The sequence below is a fragment of the Mchenga conophoros genome, linkage group LG3, assembly GCF_057382185.1.
Source record: "Mchenga conophoros isolate Kocher_MC1m ecotype Shallow Benthic linkage group LG3, M_conophoros_male_GT1.1, whole genome shotgun sequence".
In the NCBI taxonomy this organism is placed as follows: Eukaryota; Metazoa; Chordata; class Actinopteri; order Cichliformes; family Cichlidae; genus Mchenga; species Mchenga conophoros.
The window spans coordinates 16,579,240-16,603,994 of NC_140528.1; the positions used below are offsets into that span (position 1 = coordinate 16,579,240).

Sequence of the window (24,755 nt, forward strand, 5' to 3'; positions counted from 1 at the left end):
TCGCTATAGTCTGCTGTCGTATTTGTGTGCAGGTTATTTTCAGTTTAACTGGTGATGTTCATTCGTGTATTGTAGGTGAATGCGTTGATGATTGATCATAAATTAGTAAACTGGCCGTTTTTGTTCAATAATTCCTGTTTCATGTTCAAACCGTCAGACAGAAACTCTGCGTTTGTTTTTATGTTCTTCAGCCTGTTGTTCTTGAGGTAATCTGTGATGCGTTCAATGACCCTCCACATGCTCTGAGGCTCATTTGAAGAGAAACAGAACTTCATCTTTAGAGCATAAGTGGGTTTTTGCCCTCTTTATGCCCGCGGTCAGGCTCTGTTTATTGTAGTATAACACTCATAGGACACAGTGACCCGCTGCACACACACTGCACACACACTGCACACAATGACAGCTGCAGAGTTTGTGTCTGATGTATTAAGTATGAAACACTGTTGGGTTAAAATCTGGTCAGAATGAATCCAGGTGCAGGTGTGTCAGTTTAGGACCACTGGACTAACATCCAAGTGCTCACAATATAAAGTGTATTCTGTAGTAACATCCTGGTGTTGCAGCAACAGTCCCACATGGAAACGTCAACACTCAAACTCAAAGTCTCTTTTTGTCAACAATAAAATGACAGCAGACCAATTTGAACAAAGTTGGTAAAAAGCTTCAGAAATGAGTAAAATATTAAAAAGTGTCTTGATGCTCAATCATCCAGTAAATCCCCAAAGAGTTGATTCTGTTCATCTGGACGTTTTCAGCAGCATGGATCAGTGTGAGGACAGAGAGGAGGGAGTCCCTCCCTCTAAAAGCACTCTGTGTGGGGAACATGAGAGCCAGACCAAAGCTCAGAGGTGAGATGACCATCTCTAACTGTCCATGACTCTTCTCCATGTCACAGCTCAGCACTCACATCACTGCTCCATCATTATTCACACTCATACCTCTGTGTGTGTTGTTTTAAAGCCCAGAGCTGTGGGGCGTACCAGGCTCAGCTGGACATAACCCTGAAACTAATCCAGAGCCTGGACCTGAACCCAGCTGTGTTTCCTTAAAGAGCAACAGGTCAAAGGATATTGGTGTAAACTTTAACAAAAGTCTGTTATGTGACAAAGAGTAAGTACATTATTTTTATGAGTTTGTTCATCATGTCTTTAATTTAATATTTCCAGTTTTTCCTTCCTGTCTCATGAAGCTGTTACATTTATTGTTTTTCTTTTAGGATCAATAAGAGGCCAGAATCTCCTGGACCTGAACCCAGCTGTGTTTCCTTAAAGAGCAACGTGTCGAAGGATATTGATTTAAACTTTAAAGGATGTTCTTCTGTTGCTGAGAGGTAATGTGTGTCTAGATGTTGTTCCTGACTCTGTATTTCTAAATAAATCCTCATGTTTAATATCAGCTCAGCTCTTTTTCACACATTTCTATGTTGGTATGTGAAGCGGTGTGTGTTGGAGTGTTTCCACAAACACAGCAGTCAGAGTGGAAAGAGTGGATGTTGTAGGAGGTGTTTGTGTAGTGAAGAGGCTGAGTGTCTGTAGGACTCCAGCTGCTCCAGCAGGTGTCTCCTTTGTGCTTTGCTTCAAACACAGTGTAGGGAGGAGCTTCCACTCAGGTGTTTCAGGTGGTATAGCCTATGGTTTAGTTTGACTTCCTTCTGCAAACTCAGCTGCTCTGTTGCTGATACACGTCTCCATGAATATGATTGATCAGATGCTGCCAACACCATGTGTTTCATGTGAGCGCTCAGCTGAAACCCTGGGTTGACTTATCGAGTTAATAACAAGCTTCACGTGACTGTGAATGCTAAAGTGAATCCAGATAAAGGAACGAGACCCTGCTAATGTTGGACTCACTTCTTAGTGTAGATCCCAGGAGGAAGTTCAACATAGCCATTCTTTGTGCTAGCTCGACCAAACCTGAGACCACAGTGCAGGATAATGATCATCATCTGTCTCTGTCAAGGACATTTAAAATCCACAAATAACAAACATAATTATATTTGATCATTAAAAATCTCTTTTCAATTAAAAAAGCATGAGCACACTGGTGGATTACAGAAACATGAAAACTCGTTAACAGTAAAGTTAATTTAGGCGTAAACAAAGTGTCAAACATACTGAAGTAGAAGGACTGATGTTTGTGTTAAAATACCTTCTTAAAGCTGAAATACTGATTCAACATTCTCCAAAGGTTGATTCTGTTCATCTGGACGTAGCGTTTTGTGGGAGAAACATTTCGTCTCTCATCCAGGTGACTTCTTCAGTCTCAGCTGACTGCAGGTTTCAATCGTATAAACAGTACATTTGCATAATGACTGAAACCAGCCCACTGAAGGAACAATGGTGTCACGATCAGGCGAATTACACACAGTAGTTCGGCGTGCCCGTGTGGCGTGCTGGCTAGACTCCAACGCGGCGAAGGCTAGCGGTGGGTTGGAAGAGACACGCAGTTATTCTAGTAACGATCAGTGCACGAAGCGTGGCTTCGGAACTGTCGTCACAGACGGAGAGCGAGCGGAGCCAGGTGGGTGGCGTCTCTCCTTTAAACCCGGCCCCGTGATCAGCTGATCACCAGCTGACAAATGGGCTGGGAGGTCATCTTAATTATGCAAATTCTCATGACCATTGATCAATGTCCATGAGTCCCATTCACAGAGAGTTGGGGAATGGCTGCAATCACAGCGCTGTAAGATTGTGACAAATGTACCCTTAGGCCCCCTCCTCGATTCAGAGATGGTCTTTCCCTTTTCACGTAAATGGCCTCCTTGACTCCGCCCTCCAACCAGCGTTCCTCCCTACACATGATGAGGATGTAATTGAAAGAGTGTCCACTGGCCTGTAGGTGTAAATAGACTGCAGAGTCCTGGCCTGACGAAGTAGCTCTTCTGTGTTGTAGCCAGAGGTTGTTTGGTTTCCCCGATGTATAAATCCTGGCAATCCTCCTGCACTTAACAGCGTACACTATGTTACTCTGTTTCTGTCGGGGGACCCGATCCTTGGGGTGGACCAATTTTTGGCGCAGCGTGTTTTGGGGTTTAAAAGCCACAGAGACCCGGTGTTTAGAAAAAATGCATCTCAACTGCTCCGATACTCCTGACACATCACTACAGGTTTTCTCTTAGTCAGCGGTTGTCCTTCTCTCCTGGATCGGCTGGAGCTTTCTTTAGGAGCCGTTCCAGCTTTGACAAAAGTCCAGCTGGGACACACTTATGCTACGTCCAGATGAACAGAATCAACTTTTGGAGATTTACTTTCCTGGATGATTGAGAATGCATCAAGACGTTCCTCTTAAAGTGTTATTCAGTGTTGTGACAGTCAGCTGCTTCAGCTGCTGCTGGGATGGGCTGTGGCAAAGAGAACAGAGAAAATCCAAATCAGAGTTTTTCTCTGAATTAAAAGCAAGGAAACAACAATATATTCTACATAGTGAAACTGATGGTTTGTGGTGTTTTGGTCTGTTTTTCTGTATTCATGTAGATAAAGTGTAAACTCAGATGAATTATACCATCAAATGTTAAAGGAAAATATCAGGATGAGTGTCTGTGAGCTGAGAAGGACGTGAAGCGAGCAGTTTATCCCAGAGCTGAAGCTGCTCTGTGTGCAGAGATGAGCTCAGATTCCTGCTGTGATTGATCAACAGTCACAGAAATGTAGACTTGTAGTTATTACTGCAGTATGGTAACAGCAGATACTGATAAACATGTATTATGAGGATGGATGATCAAGTTTCTCACTCTCTCCTTTAAATCTCAGTTTTTTCTTCTTCACAGTTTATCTGTTAATTTATTAATGAATAACACTGAAAGAGTTTCTGTTATATTTCCCCTTGAACATCAGCTTATTAGGGCGGCATTAGGAAATAGCCCCCCTCCAAAGAATGAATAAATGAATGATGATAATAATAAAATGATTAAAAAGCAGAGCTCAGAGTGGTAGAATGGTCAAACATGGATCCACGGGTGGTTCAACTGCATTTGGTGACGTGACTAAAGCAAATCTTTCAAATAATCCCACCATCAACGGGATGTTGTCTCCTTTACTACGGTTACTTTACTTGGTCACCGTGTGAATTTCTTTGAAATGAACCAAATTCTTTTATTTGTTGGTTGTTGCATATTTAACCTCTACAGTCAGGAAAGGAGGAGATGAGGCCTCAACAATGTTGGGTTGTAGCTGTGGTTCAGGTTAGAGTGAGTGTCCATGGAATAAATGTAAGTCAGTGAACTGGAAACATGACTGTGTTCAAACTTTGTTTTCCTTTTTATAATGAGTCTAATCAAAGGTGGACAGAAGTATCTCCACTTTGACTTTTCTGTGTCACCATCAGAGCTTCTGCACAGTGTGGAGAAAGATCCAGAAGCAGAGCTGGACTGCAGACAGCCAGTCAGAGCAGCTGTGTACAAAGTAAGACTGAACATCTGTCTGCTGATGGACTCATTTCTGAAAACTGGACTTCTTGTGTTGTTCAGACATTGAAGACTTTTCTTTCTCTTTAGTCTCATTGTTTTTCTTTCTTTCAGCAGATGTTGGTCTGCAGGAGGTTTTAGATGAACATAAGATCAGTCTGAGGAGGAGATGTGAACGTGTGACTGAAGGAAGTGATGAAACAGGAAGTAGAACCCTCCTCAACACCATCTACACTGAGCTCTACATCACAGAGGGACAGAGTGAAGAGGTTCATACCCAACATGAGGTGAGGCAGCTGGAGACAGCTTCCAAGATGGACGCCCTCCATGACGCTCCAATCAGGTGCCAGGACATCTTTAAAGCCTTACCTGACCAACAGAGACCCATCAGAGTGGTTCTGACCAACGGCGTGGCTGGTGTTGGAAAAACTTTCTCAGTGCAGAAGTTCACTCTGGACTGGGCAGAGGGCTTGGAGAACCAACATGTCAGTGTGGTGGTTCTGCTTTCATTCAGGGAGCTGAACCTGATCAGAGATGAGCAGTACAGTCTTCTGGAGCTGCTCCATGTTTTCCATCCAACATTACAGAAGGTCACAGCAGAGAAGCTGGCTGTCTCTCAGCTTTTGTTCATCTTTGACGGCCTGGATGAAAGCAGACTTTCATTGGATTTCACCAACAGGAAGCTGCTGTCTGATGTCACACAGACGTCATCAGTCAGCCAGCTGCTGACAAACCTCATCCAGGGGAATCTGCTTCCCTCGGCTCTCGTCTGGATAACTTCCCGACCTGCAGCAGCCAATCAGATCCCTCCTACATGTGTTGACAGGCTAACAGAAGTACGAGGTTTCACTGACGCCCAGAAGGAGGAGTACTTCAGGAGGAGATTCAGTGATGAAGAGCTGTCCAGCAGAATCATCTCCCACATGAAGACATCCAGGAGCCTCCACATCATGTGTAGTATCCCAGTCTTCTGCTGGATCACTGCTACAGTTCTGGAGCACATGTTGACCACAGAGCAGAGAGGAGAGCTGCCCAAGACCCTGACTGACATGTACTCACACTTCCTGCTGGTTCAGACAAAGAGGAAGAAGAACAAGTACCATGAGGGACATGAGACGAGTCCACAAGAGCTGACGGAGGCTGATAGGAAAGTTCTTCTGAAGCTGGGGAGGCTGGCGTTTGAACATCTGGAGAAACGAAACATCATGTTCTACCAAGAAGACCTGGAGCAGTGTGGTCTGGATGTGACAGAGGCCTCGGTGTACTCAGGAGTTTGTACAGAGATCTTCAAAAGAGAGTGTGTGATCTTCCAGAAACCAGTCTACAGCTTTGTTCATCTGAGCATTCAGGAGTTTCTGGCTGCTGTCTACATGTTCCACTGTCACACCAACAGGAAGACAGAGGTAGTGGAAGACTTCCTGGGAGATTTTTGTTATGATTCTGACTTTGATTTTGACTATCATGATTATACTAATTTGCTTCAGTTTCCCCACATTAAACCATCTCTGGATGAATCATCTCTGGATGATTTCCCGAGGAGAGCCATGGAGAAATCCCTCCAGAGTGAAAATGGCCACCTGGACCTGTTTGTTCGCTTCCTTCATGGCCTCTGTCTGGAGTCCAACCAGAGACTCTTAGTAGGTCTGCTGGGTCAGACAGAGATCAGTCCAGGAACCATCCAGAGAGTCATCAACAACCTGAAGGAGATGAACAGTGATGAAATCTCTCCTGACAGAAGCATCAACATCTTCCACTGTCTGATGGAGATGAACGACCTCTCAGTACATCAGGAGATCCAAGAGTTCCTGAAGTCAGAGAACAGATCAGAGAAGGAACTCTCTGAGATCCAGTGCTCAGCTCTGGCCTTCATGCTGCAGATGTCAGAGGAGGTTCTGGATGAGTTGGACCTGCTGAAGTACAACACATCAGAGCGGGGACGACAGAGACTGATTCCAGCTGTGAGGAACTGCAGAAAGGCTGGGTGAGTCCAGATGTGATCATTAGCATCATTGATCAGTGTAGGTTAGTAGTTTAATGTTGAAAATAAAATCAGATTGTAACCACAAAGTGTTTGTGTCCGTACACTGCAACCTTCCACACCATTCCTTTATTGTACAGACTCAGCAGCAGCTCCATGGATCCCAAATCCAAGAGTGGAGAACAGATTTGAAGTGTGTCACATCCATGCAGTCACAGCTGTTTCCACCATGTTTCCACTGATATTAATCCTGTTCAATGACACGTTTCATATCAGTGAATATGTTCTTTAGGACGTCCACTGACATGTTTAAGTGTCCTGCTGGAAATCACTCAAATCATCCATGAAATCCATGAAAAATCCTTTTAGTGTTTCTAACTTCACCCTCTGTCCTCTCTCTCTCTCCATCCTCCTCACTGCTTCTTTCACTGATAATCACACAAACATCGTATTCAGCTACAAAATAACACAATAACATCATCTGATGATCATTATTATAAGAGCAGGATCCATATTTGATATCAGAGTAACACACTGCTTGGTTATGTGCAGTCATCATCAGTGACTGTGGGTCAAACAGAAGCTCTCTGATTGGTTGCTGACCTTGGTCACCTGTCCACTCTCACCTGTTTGTGTTTGCTCTCTCTTTGCTGTCTCCATCCTCTCTCTCCTTTCTCTCCCTCTCTGTCTTTGTACGTCACTCAGGTCCAATGGAAACAGTGACATTTACAAACCAATCAAAGACAAACTGATCCATGTCAGGTTATAACAATATTCAAAGTGAATACAGGCTGCTGCTGGACACAGACAGGTAACATCATTTTGACTTGCTGTCACCTGGATCTGGACTCATAAACACTGAAGCCCTGAACAGGAATACAAATCATTTTCTGCCAACTAGCGACACAGCAGCAGATAATGGCTCAGAAAGCTAAAATGAGCCAATCATTTCTGTGTTTAGTTCCCCTGAAATCAGATCTGATATCAGCAGCTCTGAGTTCATTCATCATTTACCATTTACCATTTACCATTATTGTCCAGTGATGAGATTTCTGCTCCGTTTGGTAACAGTCAGCAGGTTTTTCCTGCGTGTGGACATGAACAGTCGTACCTGACAGCAGGTAGCAAACAGAGATCATCTTTCCAGCTGGAACTCTTCACTGAGCTGAACTCATTCAAAATGTTCTGGAGTCAAAACAGGAAACAGTCCAAATGTGTGTCTTCACTCTGACTCTGGATCAGATCTCAGTGACAGACTGTGGACATTATGGAAGCCTAAATGTGACACCATCTTCCTCCTTCATCTGCAGATTAAAGCCAAACAAAGATTCTCATTAAAAGTCTGCAGGTCTGAGAGAGACTCAATCGTTGTGTCATGTCAAACACAGTAAGAGGAGCTGAAGCACAGATGTGAAGAGCAGATTCATCAGATTATGACCTCACTCTGTTTTGTCTTCATATACATTCAGTCTGTGTTTATAATGCAGATTTTCTGCTTTTATAATAACACATTTTATATTTTCTATCATCACAGACTGACTCAGTGTGGACTCTCAGAGTCTCACTGTGAAGTTGTGGCCTCAGCTCTGAAGTCCAACCCCTCCCATCTGAACGAGCTGGATATGAGTTGGAGCAAGCTGCAGGATTCAGGGATGAAGCTTCTGTGTGCTGGACTGGAGAGTCCAAACTGTCGACTGGAGACTCTGAGGTGAGTTCACTGACTGCGGCTGTTGTTGTTTTTCTATATTTCAGGTCTTTGATTGATGTTTGAAACTTTCTTTAGTTCCTACATGTTCAGGATGTGTCTGAAGACAAATGTGAAGAAGTTTGAGTGCTTTCAGAAATGTTGTCTTTCCAAACGACTGAACAGCAGTTTTTCCTTTTGGCTCCAAACAGAAGTGACAGACTTGAGCAGGGTTCATTTAAAGGCTGACAGAAGTGGAGTGGTGACGGGGAGATGTTTGACAGGACAGTGTTTCAGCCTCCACAGGTTCATGTTGTGCTCCATCAGTCAGTGAAGATGAAGTCAGTGCTGATGAGGCTGTAGAGTGTGTGAGGGATGTGAATGAGGATGATGAAGATCTGATGATAGCAGATAAAAACAGGCTGCAGAGACTTTGAGCCATACAGGGCACACAGTGTGTGTACAGAACAGCTGAAATCATTATGGAGGCCTCACTGGAATATGGAAGCATCACAGTACAGCTTCAGTGAAGCATTAAAGTCTCTGATATGAGATGAGAAATGAAGCAGCCAGAGCTTTTTCATGAGTGGAAATCCACTGTGACTGTGAGCTGCTGCTACAGCCTCCAGATTAGCCAGCAGCTCATCCTGCTCAACATTTTCTCACCAACTTTAATGGAAGTGTGATGTTTTCAGCTGGAGTGATGGTCAGGGTGGCCTCCCTCTCCTCTTCTTCTCCTCTTCCTCTTTCATTTGTAAAGCCACTTCTGCTGCTTTCATTCATTTGGAAGTCCTGTAGCTGAGTTTGGGAGAGACTAACAGCCTCGGCAGCAGAGGGGAGAAAGGCTGTAACACCACCACTTTACTCTGTTCTACCTGTCACATCATTTTATCAGGAAACAAATATGCTCATGTTTTTACTATGTTTGTCTTGAAGATGTAAGAAGATCACATGGTGCTTTTTATTATTGTGTTGGTTTGTTTGCTGTCTCTTGGATGGAGCCCAGCTGTGCGTGGCCCCTGGGCCTGTGGTCAGAGTGTGTGCTGGATAATCCGGCCCAGGATGAGGCCAAACTGACATGGGATGAAATGTCTGTCACATAATTGAGCTTAGTGTAGTTTCATTTGTGCACAATTTAAAAACAACCTAAACTTTGTTCTGTCTTTTCTATGTTATACTGTAGACTTTCTTTGATACTGAGTCCAAAAGGAGCAGCTTTTACTTTGAAGGAGATGGGGTCTCTGTTTCCTCTTCAGGTTGGATGATGGAAGCAAATGAGTGTGTGATGTTCTTTCAGTGTTGCACTTTGTAGACAGTCCCTGAGCACTGGTCTCACAGCCAGCTGCACATAGAGACCAGTGTTGTTAGTCCAGGTCAGAAGATGACTTGTTGGAATGAAAATGAGCTTGTAGTTTGTCTGCTTTAATAATGTGACTGGAAAAAGGTGTTGGACTTCAAATATGTCCATTTCTTTCACACTTCACCTTTAAAAGTGAAGCCTTGTGGTTCCTGGAAGGAAAAACACGACTTTTTCAAGTCTTTGTCCTGTTTTTATGAGAAATGTATGACTTTAATGTGAAACATTCAGAGTTTTTTCTCTTGTTGTGTTTGTTTGAAGATGCTTCCTGTTGGCTTCAGCTGTTTGGAGTTTCCATTTTCTAAACTTCTACATTCTGAACCTTCAGCTCTGAACAGATGATGAAACACTGAATGATTTCAAGCTCACACTTTGTATAATAAACTTTCATCTTTCATTCTTTATACAGATTGAGGGAATGTGGTTTGTCAGAGATCAGCTGTGATTATCTGGCAGCAGCACTGAAGTCCAACCCCTCCCATCTGAGAGAGCTGGACCTGAGTAACAACAACAAGCTGCAGGATTCAGGAGTCAAGCATCTGTGTGGTTTCCTGGAGAGTCCAGGATGTGGACTTGAAACTCTAAGGTCAGTCAGCATGTTTTAGTTGTGCTGAGATGAATATGATGTGAAAGTTGTGCTGACACTAAACTGCAGACATCAGGCTGATATTATACTGATCCACACTGAGGATCTTCATGGTAAAGTCTGTTTTCTTCTTCTCTGGTTTAGTCCATTGACTGCAGCAGAACAATGTTCACATTTCAAACAGTGAGACTCAACGTATGGCCCGCGGCCCACACACGGCCTGCCCACCTTTCCTGATTCAGAGAGAGGGGACCCTGATTAACTGTGTAGTGTTCTTCCTCACAGTCCTAAGTATCAGACACAACAATGAATAATCCATAGCTGACTGTCTTTAGCAGGTCAAAGTTCACGGCACACAGCAGACAATGGGAAATATTGTAATTCTGATCATTTATCAGCACATATCCATATGTATAAAAACAAAGCTGACACTGTGAGACTTGATCAGAGGTGTGATCATCACAGCAGAGGCCTTTGTGTCAAAGCCACTGAGGATCAAACAGAAACACATGAAGCAGATTTTCCTGTTCTGGCTTTTTATAGCAGATAACCTTCAAAATATTCTGCAGTCCATCAAAAACTGAAGCAAACCATGAATCAACATGTGTGTGAACATGAGCTGATGCTTCTGCAGGGAAGCAAAGTTACAGAGGTTTGATTACAGACACAGCTGAGAGTTTGTAATCTTTCATCATTTTAAAAGGTTTAAATTTCTTCAGTATTGAACAGCAGAAATGAGGCTTTGTTTTCGGAGGCCGACAGCAGTGAACACAACAGCAGACTGGTGCGTAATAAGCAGTGAATAATGCAGGAAACAGATTTTTGAAGGTAAACTGTTCTTGAAGTACACTGAGAGAGAGAGAGCTGTGCAGGATGTAAAGGTCAAAGTCAGAGAGAATTCATGACGATGTTCATCAAACGTAAAGCGTAGTTTGGATCTTCTTCTGCTGCTGGTTCACTCAGTTTTGGTTGGAGACAGATGAAACCTGCAGCTTCAGGATCTGTGAGCTGTCCACTTTCAGCCCCGACGGCGTGTCCGTGTACGTGCCGTCGAGTGAACGATCCACGCTCTGTGTTTCCATCTTTGTGTGTTTAGCTGCTCTCATTTACTGTTTTATCTGTTTGCTTGTTGTTGAAATACTTTTGGGAGCTTTAACCTGAGATTCTGGCAAAATACATTTATATTAAAAATCGATTCAGGATTGAATGAATCAACATCGCTTTATTCAAATTAAAACCATTTAAATAGGAAAATCCATTTTTTTTACACCCGCCTCTAATGCTGGGTAATGTCAGCTGATCCATGTGCAGCTGGCTGTGAGGCTCAGGGAGCGTCTACAAAGTGCAACACTGAAAGAACATCATCCATAAATATTGAGTAATAACTGGACTCTCATACAGCGAGACTCAAATGCCTTTAAACATCAGCTTATCCTGCTGATCCAAGTCCAACACTGAGTTTGTAAAAACATGTTTGTCAATCATTTTTTTTTGGTTTCTGAGGAAAATGATTCAATAACTTGCTGCTAACACACAACATTTGAACTCACAGACTCTGTCATTGGATATATTGGAAAGTGCATGGATGATACCATCACAAAAACCACTGTTCGCATATATCCAAATCAGAAACCCTGGGTAAATAAAGACGTCCGCTCCAAGCTAAAAGTGCGGACCTCTGCCTTTAACTCCGGGGATGCTGATGCATATAAAGCAGCCGGGTATGACCTCCGAAAGTCCATAAAAAAGGCCAGAAAGGACTACAAGGACAAAATGGAGTCCAGCTACCACAGCTTTGACACCAGGCGACTGTGGAATGGACTGTGCTGCATCACTGACTACAAGAAGGTCAACACAGTCAGTGTTCAGCCCACTGCATCTCTTGCAGACGAGCTTAACAACTTCTATGCTCGTTTAGACAACAGAGAGCAGATCCTCTACCCTCAGGAGGACAGTGAGGCTGCAACTCTAACTCTGAAAACAGAAGCTGTGAGATGGACCTTTAAAAAGGTAAATCCTCACAAAGCTCCAGGACCAGACGGCATCCCAGTCCGGCTACTCGGAGTGTGTGCAGACGAGCTGGCAGAGGTGTTCACCAACATCTTCAACCTCTCCCTGAGGCAGTCAGTGGTCCCCACGTCCCTCAAAGCATCCACCATCATTCCCGTTCCCAAAAAATCAGTGATCTCCTGTCTGAATGACTACCGTCCTGTTGCACTGACATCCGTCATCATGAAGTGCCTGGAGCGGCTGGTCAAAGGTCACATCTGCTCATCCCTCCCTGACACACTGGACCCTCTTCAGCTTGCCTATCGGACAAACAGAGCCACAGAGGATGCCATCGCCCTGGCAACGCACACCACCCTCACTCACCTGGAGAAAGGGAATACATATGCAAGGATGCTCTTCATCGACTACAGCTCAGCATTTAACACCATCATCCCCTCAAAACTTGCCACGAAGCTCGTCGACCTTGGGCTGGGAACACCGATGCGCAGATGGATTCTAAACTTCCTCACAAACAGGCCCCAGGTGGTGAGAGTTGGTAAGCACACCTCCTCACCACTCATCCTAAACACAGGTACGCCACAGGGTTGTGTGCTTAGCCCCCTCCTATATCCCCTGTTCACACACGACTGTGTTGCTAAACAAGAGTCCAACATCATCATCAAGTTTGCGGATGACACAACCATCATAGGCCTCATCACAGACAACGATGAGACGGCCTATAGAGATGAGGTGATGGCACTGTACGAGTGGTGCCTGGAAAATAACCTGACTCTCAACATCAGCAAAACTAGAGAGATGATAGTGGACTACCGGAAACGACCAGTCAGAGAGCACCAGCCCATCCACATCAACGGTGTCAAGGTCGAAAGGGTCAGCAGTTTCAAATTCCTTGGAGTCAACATCACTGAGGACTTCTCCTGGACCCTTCACACAGACACTGCTATCAGGAAAGCTCGCCAGCAGCTTTACTTCCTGAGGAGGCTGAGGAAGTTTAGCATGAATGCCAACATCACCTCAAATTTTTACAGGTGTGTAATTGAGAGCTTGCTGACGAGCTGCATCACAGTTTGGTACGGAAGCTGCTCTGCCAGCAGCCGTAAATCACTACAGAGGGTGGTGAAGGCAGCAGAGCACATCACTGGCACGAGGCTTCCTGCCATTCAGGACATTTATCTCCAGCGATGCCTCCGTAAAGCACACAGCATCATCAAGGACCACAGCCACCCAGCATATCAGCTGTTCTCCTTGTTACCATCTGGCAGATGTTACAGGAGCCTGTCTGCTCGGACTACAAGACTCAAAAACAGTTTTTACCACCAAGCCATTCGACACCTCAACCACAACACTTAAACACACACAACACAGCACTCAGAAGCTACCCTGCAGCTTCACAAGTACTCTGTTTAATCTGCACTGGTCACTCCACTTTATTGTTATTGATATTTATATTTAAAAGTGCAATACTGTGATTTTCTGCTGCTCATTCCTGTGCAATATCCCATCTGCCCTCCTGTCATATTTCTTTTCAAGATTTTCTTATTTAATCACTAGTGTACATATATTTATATTTATAGATACATATATATATTTAGTCATCTTTTCTCTTTTATCATGTCTCTCTAATATTTGCTCCTCACTATTTTTCTATTTTCTGTATTATTTTATTTTATTTTATTATATTTTCTCCTACTGTATCATGCTGCTGAGTGACTGCAGCTCGTCAAACACATTCCATTGCAATGTTGACCCTGTGCTAACTTGCATATGACAAATAAAACTGAGAGAAACTGATAAAAAACATTTCATCATATTTCCTCATAACCCTCTTTTTTCTGACCATTTGATCCCATTTTAATTTGCAATAAAGGATCCACAGAGTTTGGTGACAATAATGACAGTAGATGTTTGTGTGAAAGTGCTGGAAGCAAATGAGTGTGTGATGTTCTTTCAGTGTTGCACTTTGTAGACGCTCCCTGAGCACTGGTCTCACAGCCAGCTGCACATGGGCTGTATCCCAATTCAGGATCTGCAGCCTTAAAGTACGCAGCCTCACCGATCCTCAAGGGCCGCGTACTCAAAGACCGCTAAGGCCGGAAGTGCGAGGCTTGTGTAATGGGACGGTCTAGCCTCCGTTGCGCTGCCCAGGTTGCCTAGCAACCATGATACTAACAGCTGGAAACGTGTCATACAGCTTTGTTTGACAGAAATGAAGGAGAAAATCTTTTGTTCATTTTTTTGTTTGCTTCTACCTGAGGTTTGATCATTCTCTGTAAGATTAAGTTCAGCTATTGAACGGCGTATATTTTAAAGTAAAGGCTTTAAAACCAAGTTAGTACAAATGTCACATAACTTTGCCAACATGTGGCCAACAGTAATGTTTTAATGTTCTTCGTTATTAAACATTTACACATAAATAAGTGACATAATATTCAGTACTTACTTAAAGTTTACTCTTCGGGTGCCCCTCATCCGCCGTTATTATCCACACCCACCACCGCGCTATGAATTCTGGGATATGTTGGGCCACGAAGTCTACACTGACACAGCCTTGAAATTCAGGGAAATGAAGGACGCATTTCAGGGCCGCATTTCGAGCAGCCTTTGAATTGGGACAGCCTTCAGCACGCCGCTGTGACGTAATCGGCCTTGAAATGCGTACTTTAAGGCTGCAGACCCTGAATTGGGATACAGCCATAGAGACCAGTGTTGTTAGTCCAGGTCAGAAGATGACTTGATGGAATGAAAATGAGCTTGTAGTTTGTCTGCTTTAATAATGTGACTGGAAAAAGGTGTTGGACTTCAAATATGTCCATTTCTTTCACACTTCACCTTTAAAAGTGAAGCCTTGTGGTTCCTGGAAGGAAAAACACGACTTTTTCAAGTCTTTGTCCTGTTTTTATGAGAAATGTACGACTTTAATGTGAAACATTCAGAGTTTTTTCTCTTGTTGTGTTTGTTTGAAGCTGCTTCCTGTTGGCTTCAGCTGTTTGGAGTTTCCATTTTCTAAACTTCTACATTCTGAACCTTCTTCAGCTCTGAACAGATGATGAAACACTGAATGATTTCAAGCTCACACTTTGTCTAATAAACTTACATCTTTCATTCTTTATACAGATTGGTGAGCTGTGGTTTGTCAGAGATCAGCTGTGATTATCTGGCAGCAGCGCTGAAGTCCAACCCCTCCCATCTGAGAGAGCTGGAGCTGAGCTGCAACAACAAGCTGCAGGATTCAGGAGTGAAGCATCTGTGTGGTTTCCTGGAGAGTCCAGGGTGTGGACTTGAAACTCTGAGGTCAGTCAGCATGTTTTAGTTGTGCTGATATGAATATGATGTGAAAGTTGTGCTGACACTAAACTGCAGACATCAGGCTGATATTATACTGATCCACACTGAGGATCTTCATGGTGAAGTCTGTTTTCTTCTCTGGTTTAGTCCATTGACAGCAGCAGAACAATGTTCACATTTCAAACCTTCAAAGAAGAAGAAAAATCCTCCACTGGATAATTCACTGTGAAACTCTCCAACTCTTCATTCCACCTTAAAGTCTTTCTGACACTGAAATCCAAAGCAAAATGTGTGTTTGCTTTACAGACAGCAGTCCAACACAAACATACACACATCATCCAAAACACAGTCCAACATCCAAATCTCCTCCACTGCCAGCATGAATGATGGGAAAGAGAAGGAGGAACACTCTGACATTCAGGGTTAGAATGAGTTTCATGAAGCAGACTGTGAAGATCAAAGCTGCATTAGAAAGCTTACATGAATGAATGAGTGGACAGAAGTGGACAGAGATCATCTGAAGCACTTCAAAGGCTTTAAATCAGCACATTTCTCTTTATTCTTTATCAACTCTGTTAGTTTCTCTCAGTTTTCTGTGGAATGAAGCTAACAGCAGGCTAATAAGATGCTGACCAATAGGTTTCTATTAAAGGTTGTAATTTGTATGTGAAAAAGTGCAAACAGAAGCCTTTAAAAAGTCCTAGTGGGTGCAGTCAAAGCAGTCCCTCAGTCCCAGTATAGAGTCTTTGGTCCAGACTGGAACAACTGTGTGCCCAGTTTGAGCTCTCTTCAGTCCTGTGACCTGACAGACCCAGAGGGGCCATCACATCACATTTAGAAGCTCCCCTAATGGAGCCACAACACATGTCCAATACTTAGTCTGTCTTGTTGGACCAGCTGGAAGAAATGATTCAAGGACTTAGTCACAGAACAGAGATTCAAATCTCCAAAATCCAACTGGCTGCATCAGGACATATAGTCTGAAACTCTGCACAGTTTCCTGTTTGAAGCTGCTTCCTGTTGGCTTCAGCTGTTTGGAGTTTCCATTTTCTAAACTTCTACATTCTGAACCTTCTTCAGCTCTGAACAGATGATGAAACACTGAATGATTTCAAGCTCACACTTTGTCTAATAAACTTACATCTTTCATTCTTTATACAGATTGAGTGTCTGTGGCTTGTCAGAGATCAGCTGTGATTATCTGGCAGCAGCACTGAAGTCCAACCCCTCCCATCTGAGAGAGCTGGACCTGAGAGGAAACAACCTGAAGGATCCAGATGTGAAGCAGCTGTCTGATCTTCAGCAGAGTCCAGACTACAGACTGGAGACTCTGGTGTAAGTAGAGTGATGGAGTGAGTGGGTGTTGCTGTCAGCAGTATTGTACTAAACACAGTCAGTATGAAACAAAGATCCAGTGTTTCCTGTAAAGCTGCAGCTTCTCAGTGAAGCTGTGAGAGGAGAATGGTGACAGGCTTCAGGATTGGACACAAACACTTCCTGTTTCTGACCTTTATGGTCACCATAGTAACAGCTGTCACGCTCTGATCAAACACTGTCAACAGCCAATCATCTCTCTGAACAAAGCAGCACGCAGACCAATGACTGCATTTATTTCCAAGTTTAAAGCAGTGAAGAACACAGTCTGTAGGTGAGGAAGAATTTAGTGAGAGCAGATGTTTGGATGGAATTCCTCCAGTTAACAGCTGGAACCGTCCATCTGGATTGTTGGGCTTGTTGTTGGGGTTCCTACAGAGCTCAGAGTGGACACACCAAGGTTCTTCTAATGAATGAAAGTCCAAACTCAAACTAGCAGGGAAAAACATTGTCAGCAACTTCAATGAAAATCCAAAGATTAGAAAAAGTGAAGCAACAATGAGTCCTAGTACAGTCCCAGCACTGAAGTCCCTGCTGCTCTTTATACTGGATGTGCTGCATCACTGACTGACAGCTGATGAAGAGTCTCTGGAAACACTCGTTTATCTCCTCTGCTCTTCCTTCTTCTCTCTGCAGGTGGAGCTGGTGGTAAACAGGACGGTGTGTGTGCTGAGAGAGGAGCAGCTGTGTCCTGATGATCCAGAGAGGTTGAAGCAGCAGCAGCTTGTGTGTAGAGACGCTCTGACTGGGCCATGTTACTGGGAGGTGGAGAGGAGAGCTTCATCCAGCAGTGACTGACAGAGGAATGAGAAGAAGTGCAGATGACTGTCAGTGCTGCAGAGTGAACTGCTCTGAGAACAGCTCCACTGTCAGACACAATGTAGAGTCCAGCATCATCCCTGTGTGTCCCTCTGGATCTGACAGAGGATCATCAGTGTATCTGGACTGCTCTGCTGCTGCTCTGTCCTTCTACAGTCTCTGCACAGTCTCTGTCTGACACTGGCTTCAGACCCTCCTGGATCAAACTCACCTGGAAAGACTTTCAAACATCACTCAATAGATTTGAATACAGAATATATTTGATATATACTGTAGATGTACTGTAGAGTTGCAGTTTGTCACTTGTAAATACAGTCTGTGAGCAGCTGTGAGCTGAAAGATCTTTCTAGAAACACGAAATGTTTTCACTCTTTTGTTTCTTTTTCATATATTTCCACAACATTAATATTGATCCCACCTGTCTCACCTGTTTCATGCTTTTATACATAATAACAGGACACGTGTGATCTGAGCGCTGCTGTGGTTGCTGTGCTGCACGTCTTCATTTAGATAACAGAGACATCTAGTGGTTCAGAGGGAGAACTGTGGCCTTTTGTTGTGGGCAGTCTGAGGTACACCTGTGCACTACTCATGATGTCAGATCAGCATCCTGATGTGGCACACCTGTGAGGTGGGATGGATTATCTCAATATAGCAGATGTGCCCACTACCACACATTTGGACTGATTTGTGACCACTGTTTGGGAGGGATGGTTATATTGTGTATCTGGAATGAATTTTAGGTCTCTACGTCCATCCCATTGGGAATGGGAGCAGTAACAAAGGTGTTGCGTTTATATTTTTGTTGAGTGTATTATAGATTAAGTGCTGGAGTTGTTAGGTGTGGATGATTAGATTATAGTTTATTGCAATAACAAGTTGTGCCTTGTTCTCAGATAGACAGCAAGTAGAGAGTGATATATGAAATGATGGGATGGAAGGAAGAAGAGAAGCAAAGAGTGATTCACAGGCAGAGTCTAGTTTATTTCTCATAGTTTTTGTTGCCTTATGGTTCCAAGCGCTGTCACCAATCTTTGCATTTTGTTATTATCTCATGACCCTTGTTTAATCAGCTACCATCTCTCCTATGGACTTTTTAATGTCTACAGTCTCAGATCAACACAGCCCTGCCCTTCCCATATTAGATTCTTGATGAATGTGTGTTGTTGTTATTCAACCTGGTTCAATGTGCCCCTTTTTAACTTTGAGCACCCGCCCCTTTAAAGCTCTCTGCACGGCCCTGGATGGGACACTGCCTGGGAATACCAGGTGCTGTAAGCTTTTGCACTTCCACACACAAACTGCAGAGGGCACTTCTGCTCCTGCTTGTGCTTAGAGGCATGAGAAGTTAACATTTATGGGTGATAAAATCCTTTTTCTATATTTTTAACATGAGAATATCAGTTTTCCATCTTGTGTTCCAGAGTAATCGGACAAAAGACAAACGTAGAACAAGGAAAAAAGAGGCCAAGTGTCTCACCTATAAAACAAAATTACTGTTTTCTGAATAGTCTCACACAGATAAACATTTGCAGGGAATACCTTTTCCTTCAAAACAAACGTCACAGACTGTGTTTTTCTTTACTGATTGTATTTGAGTAGAAACTCAGATTAAAATGGCATCAGTGCTCATAAAATGATTTAACTGTAAAAGTAGGTGTGGTGGATCACTTTGCATAGATCTAGATAAAAGTGCAGTAAGCAAAGACTACAGTGGTCATTGAGCAGCTGTTCCTATAATGTGAATCTGGGATAAAGGCACAGATTATTTGTTTGCCTTTGTTTCCTGGTTCTTTCTTTCTTATCCAAATGGAAAAAGAGAGCATAAAAGTACTGTTTACAAGCAGCTTATCTATCTCATTGTGCCCACTATCATAAAATCTTGGTTGACTGAGCACTGAGCCATCTACCACTCGAAATTGAACCTGTGTGGGACAACAACAAAGTCCAGTATACTAAGTTTCAGTAATGTGCAGTTTTTTCTGTGGAAGATGTAAATCTAAATAGATGTCCTATTGTATGCATAATATACCACTGAACTTTATAAAACAACTTCTAAAAGCAAATTTCGATTTATTTTAGATTTTCTCAAATCCAAACAGTGCTAAAAGCATGCACACAGTCAAATATTTTTCATACGAGGTGCTGAAGGTTCTGCAATGTTCTGTCAGTGCGCCCCAGGGCAGCTGTGGCTACAATGTAGCTGCCATTACCAGTGTGTGAATGTGTGTGTGAATGTGCGAATGACTGAATGTAGTGTAAAGCTCTTTGGGGTCCTTGGGGACTAAGTAAAGCGCTGTACAAATACAGGCCATTTACTGTGCGTGTGTTTATGCTCAAGTGTATGAATAAATTAGTCAGTTTTAAACAGTTGCAATTTAAACAGTAGAAGAGTGGCACTATATTTATATATTTATAAAGAATTTCAAACAACAATTAATTGATGCTCAAAGCAGGTTTATTTAATTAATATCCAGATTTCCAATTAGTTCCCAATTCATTCAGCAGCAAATCACATCACCAGTCACTTCAAGGCTGTATGTATTATTGTAAGGTAGACCCTACAATAATACATACAGAGAAACCAACAATCATATGACCCCCTATGAGCAAGCACTTTGGCGACAGTGGGAAGGAAAAACTCCCTTTTTACAGGAAGAAACCTCCGGCAGAACCAGGCTCAGGTCTGGGCGGCCATCTGCTGTGACCGGTTGGGGTGAGAGAAGGAAGACACCCCCCCCCCCCCCCCCTGTCCCCTTCTGGCTGCCTCTGCCTCAATTTTATCCCACAACTTAGACATTCACATTATTCACACTCTCATTACACATACATATAGGATCTTGGGGGTGGGCACAATCACGGAGTCCAAATTACCATCAGGGTGTATACCTCACCCCTGACGTCGTTGCCCACCTCTCAATTTTAAATACACTTAGTCATTGAGGGCTAGCAGGAGGGACTATGCGCTTACCTGCTGCTCCTTGGCAGGTAGCTCCATGCCCTCCTGGGTTTTTTGCACCTTAGAACACACATGCATCAACACTACAATGAGCGGGTGGAGGGAGGTTTGGAGTCTTCTCCCACCCCCATTCTCTGCGGCCTGCTGGAGCGGGAGGGCTAGTAGGAGGAGTTGGCCGTCCGACTGCGGTCTGGGGTGTGGGGCCTCCCTGCTGCTGCGGAGTCGGGGTGGTCTGCCTCTCCCCACCGCAGGGAAAAGGGTAACACCACCTGGGTCTGGGTGCAATTCCCCCCTCCAGGGGCAAGGGTACCTAGACCCGGTTTGTAGAGTACGCTTGGGGAGTGTGATTGTGTGTACAGCGTCTCTTTATGTCTGTCTCCACGTTGGTTGAGTGTGGAGTAAGTGCATATGAGAGCATGAGGGTGGGAATGGATGTTTGTGTCTGTGTGTGCCTGTATGTCTGTGTCTATATGTCAGGTTGGGTATCAGACGCCACCTCTCTGGGGACACCTCAGGCCCTCCAAGGTTTGGAGGCCTATCTCCACCCACCACCACTTCCCCTGCCGGTGGCGGACTCCCTCAGGTGTCGGTGTGTTGGTGGTTCTTTGTGTCTGGGGGTGGGCGTCCGGGTACACACCGGCTCACTCCTTGGCGGCCGCTTGTCGGGGCCTGGGGCCTGGGGCTCGCTCGGGCCCCTTTGGAGGTGGGGTGCCCCCGGCCTCTCGGCCTGGGGCTCGGTCACTCAGGCACAGCTGGGGGCCGGCGGAGCTCACGGGCGCGTCACTGCAACTCCCCCTGACTTCTGCTCCGCGGCTGCTGGGCGAGCCCTCATCTGGGACTCTCCTCAGCTCTTACTGGAACAGTGGCGCGGCTGCCCCTCTGTTGGTCTTCCATGGTCTCTTGTGTTCTGGGGGCCTCTGGATGTCTGGAGTTTTGATCTCCTCCATACCCGCTTCACACCCTGGAGGACGGGGCTGTGGCCCCCCCACACTCCCTAGCAGATCATTACATGGAGAAACCTTTGGAATGCAAGCATGCTGATCCACACAGGTATGCACACATGGGTATTCACAGACGCGGACTAAAGCTTTCTTGGCTGCTGCCTCAAAGCACACTGTGCGCTGTCTATCTTGCGTGCTGCACAATATCGTTTATTATTTAGTAACTATTGATATCTATGACTAGCTAGTTTATTATGATGGTGCTTTGTTTTCTCTATTATTATGTTGCTCTTTGTTGTTTGCGGTCTCCTCTGTTTTTTTTTTTTTTTGTTTGTTTGTTTTTTTCTCCATACAGGTGACCCAGGAGTTTTTTTTTTTGTTTTGTTTTGTTTTTTTTTTTTCCTCTCTCTTCCCCCCCCTTCTCACCGTCTCTTCTCCCCTTTGGTTTTCTTTCTTTCTCTCCCCCTCTTTCTCTCATTCATTCCCCCTGTCCTATTTATTAAAAAAAAAAAAAAAAGAGAGAAGGAAGACGTTTGTTGTAGGTCTGATTGAAGGACTGATGTGATGGTAAGTTTTCTGCTGCTCCGCTTTGAATATTGAGAGATTAGTTGATGGATTTCAAGCCAAATTGTGCCCAAGTTTAAGACCACATTCATTGGTTGTTTTTGTTGATGTTATTGTTTTGGGCTTTTTTTCCACAAGAATTTCTAGCTCCCCTAAAATTCTGGCCACCCAAACGATGATTGCTGCTGAGAGAGCACAAGGTTTTGTCCCCCTGTACTATTCATGTCCGTGCAGGGAGTTCTCCTTGAGAGGCCAGGGTCGAGAAAGGGATGCTTCAGAACCTCCGAGGGTGTTATGCGCTGATTTGCATCCAAGGCCAACATTTCTTTGATTAGCCTTACAAATAATGTTTGGCCATTTTCCGGTCCTCGCCTAACCTTCAGCAGTTGTTCGAGGTCATCGAGACGCTTAAGTTTTATATATCGAGTTTCCTTGGATCGATAATCTGTCTCGTATTGAAATTGTTCTTGGGTCTTAAATGTCCAGCGCTGTTCGTTGTAGTTATCCTCGATGAAATAGCAGTCAGTGTACAAGCCAGACTCTAGAAGATGATCTGGTAGCTGACCCTGGGTTTCAATTATGAATTTCAAAACATCATAATCGTCTTCCCCAGGATAGAGAGGCACCCCCGTAGCAAGCTCCACAGCTACCAGCCCCAGAGACCACATGTCGATTGCTTTGTTGTATGGAATGCCAAGCATAACCTCAGGTGCACAATAACCAATTGTCCCCACACGGTCACCAGGAATCACTGCAGAAGCAGGACATGCAAGGCCAAAGTCTATGAGTTTGACTTTGACGGGAGACTCACTGCGGTTCATAACCATGATGTTTCCAGGTTTGAGGTCAGCATGCACTATTCCCACAGAACCCAGGTGGAACAGAGCATTTGCGAGCTGATGCAAAATTGGCCTGAGTTCTCTCATTGGGAGACCTCGGTTATTCCAGTCCCCAATGTAGTCCCACAGGCTTTGGTCGAGGAGTTCGAAATTCAAGCAAATGCACTCTCCATCGAGGAAATAGCCGTTCCATTCGACAATGTTGCACCTGTCTGGATCCAAGCGTCGTAGCTGCTCCAGGATGAAAATTTCCAGTTTTGCCTGGAGCAGAATTTCAGGGTCGCTCTTGTTGACTTTAATAGCAACCGTTTTGTTGTTTTTTGTATCGCGACATCTGGTTACCAAACCAAAGCCTCCTTCTCCAAGGAAGGCCTCTACCACGTGGTGATCTCCTAAAATGGTCCTTTTCGTTATTTGAAGATCATCTTCAGAGGCAGATGGGTTGGCTGAGGTGTTGATGTCTCTTTTTTGAGGAAATTCAACTGAGTTTTGGAAACTGTAGCTGAATTTTTGCGATCCATGACTTTTCCAGCTTGAAGGCTGCTGAGAGAGCACAAGGAGTTCTCCCCCTGTACTATTCATGTCCGTGCAGGGGGTTCTCCTTGAGAGGCCAGGGTCGAAAAAGGGATGCTTCAGAACCTCCGAGGGTGTTATGCGCTGATTTGCATCCAAGGCCAACATTTCTTTGATTAGCCTTACAAATAATGTTTGGCCATTTTCCGGTCCTTGCCTAACTTTCAGCAGTTGTTCGAGGTCATCGAGACACTTAAGTTTTATATATCGAGTTTCCTTGGATCGATAATCTGTCTCGTATTGAAATTGTTCTTGGGTCTTAAATGTCCAGCGCTGTTCGTTGCGGTTATCCTCGATGAAATAGCTGTCAGTGTACAAGCCAGACTCTAGGAGATGATCTGGTAGCTGACCCTGAGTTTCAATTATGAATTTCAAAACGTCATAATCGTCTTCCCCAGGATAGAGAGGCACCCCTGTAGCAAGCTCCACAGCTACCAGCCCCAGAGACCACATGTCAATTGCTTCATCATATGGAGTGCCAAGCATAATCTCAGGTGCACAATAACCAATTGTCCCCACACAGTCACCAGGAATCACTGCAGAGGTGTTACATGCGATGCCAAAGTCTATAAGTTTGACTCTGACTTGAGACTCACTGCGGTTCACAACCATGATGTTTCCAGGTTTGAGGTCAGCATGCACTATTCCCACAGAACCCAGGTGGAACAGAGCATTTGCGAGCTGATGCAAAATTGGCCTGATTTCTCTCATTGGGAGACCTTGGTTATTCCGGTCCCCTATGTAGTCTGACAGGCTTTGGTCGAGGAGTTCGAAATTCAAGCAAATGCGCTCTCCATCGAGGAAATAGCCGTTCCATTCGACAATGTTGCACCTGTCTGGATCCAAGCGTCGTAGCTGCTCCAGGATGAAAATTTCCAGTTTTGCCTGGAGCAGAATTTCAGGGTCGCTCTTGTTGACTTTAATAGCAACAGTTTGGTTCTTTTTTGTATCGCGACATTTCGTTACAACACCAAAGCTTCCTTCTCCAAGGAAAGCCTCCACCATGTGGTGATCTCCCAAAATGGTCCCTTTAGATATTCCAAGCTCATCTGAGCCGAAGGATGGGTTGGCTGACATGGTGTAATGTGTCTGTTTGCTCTGTGGATTGGTGAGAAACAAAACTGAACTTGTTTTGGTTTCTCTCGTAAATTGCTCTCAAAACTTCTCGAAAGGGTTTTAGTTGCTGCAGGTCAACGTCCGTTAAGCATAAAGTAACAGGTGAGCGCTCCTATTTATGGGTTTTGGGATCAAAGCAAAGTTATGACGTCAGAAAGGATCAAAGCAAAGTTACCGCGTCAGAAGCGATCGAAGCGATTCTAATATGTGCGCATGCGCACACGTGCTTGTTTGTGTAATATTGTTCACACTAGACTTGACCCTAATC

At 44.3% G+C, this 24,755-nt stretch overlaps 2 protein-coding genes across 2 annotated transcripts; one reads left to right on the forward strand and one right to left on the reverse strand.

The window, feature by feature from the left end:
- The first annotated feature begins 590 nt into the window (after window positions 1-590).
- On the forward strand, window positions 591-18,939 carry LOC146577473 (NACHT, LRR and PYD domains-containing protein 12-like). The gene is made up of 10 exons (XM_085254210.1): window positions 591-848; window positions 961-1,110; window positions 1,217-1,330; window positions 4,324-4,400; window positions 4,517-6,383; window positions 7,915-8,088; window positions 9,831-10,007; window positions 15,132-15,308; window positions 16,464-16,637; window positions 17,313-18,939. Exons 1-10 carry the CDS (start codon window positions 670-672, stop codon window positions 17,326-17,328), a joined length of 3,105 nt encoding a protein of 1,034 aa, XP_085110336.1. The 5' UTR covers window positions 591-669; the 3' UTR covers window positions 17,329-18,939.
- Window positions 18,940-22,111: 3,172 nt separating this feature from the next.
- Window positions 22,112-24,448, reverse strand: LOC146577474 (uncharacterized). Its single transcript, XM_085267662.1, has 2 exons — window positions 23,323-24,448; window positions 22,112-23,187 (listed from the first exon to the last, which is right to left on the reverse strand). Exons 1-2 carry the CDS (start codon window positions 24,446-24,448, stop codon window positions 22,112-22,114), a joined length of 2,202 nt encoding a protein of 733 aa, XP_085123788.1.
- Between the last annotated feature and the right edge of the window lie 307 nt (window positions 24,449-24,755).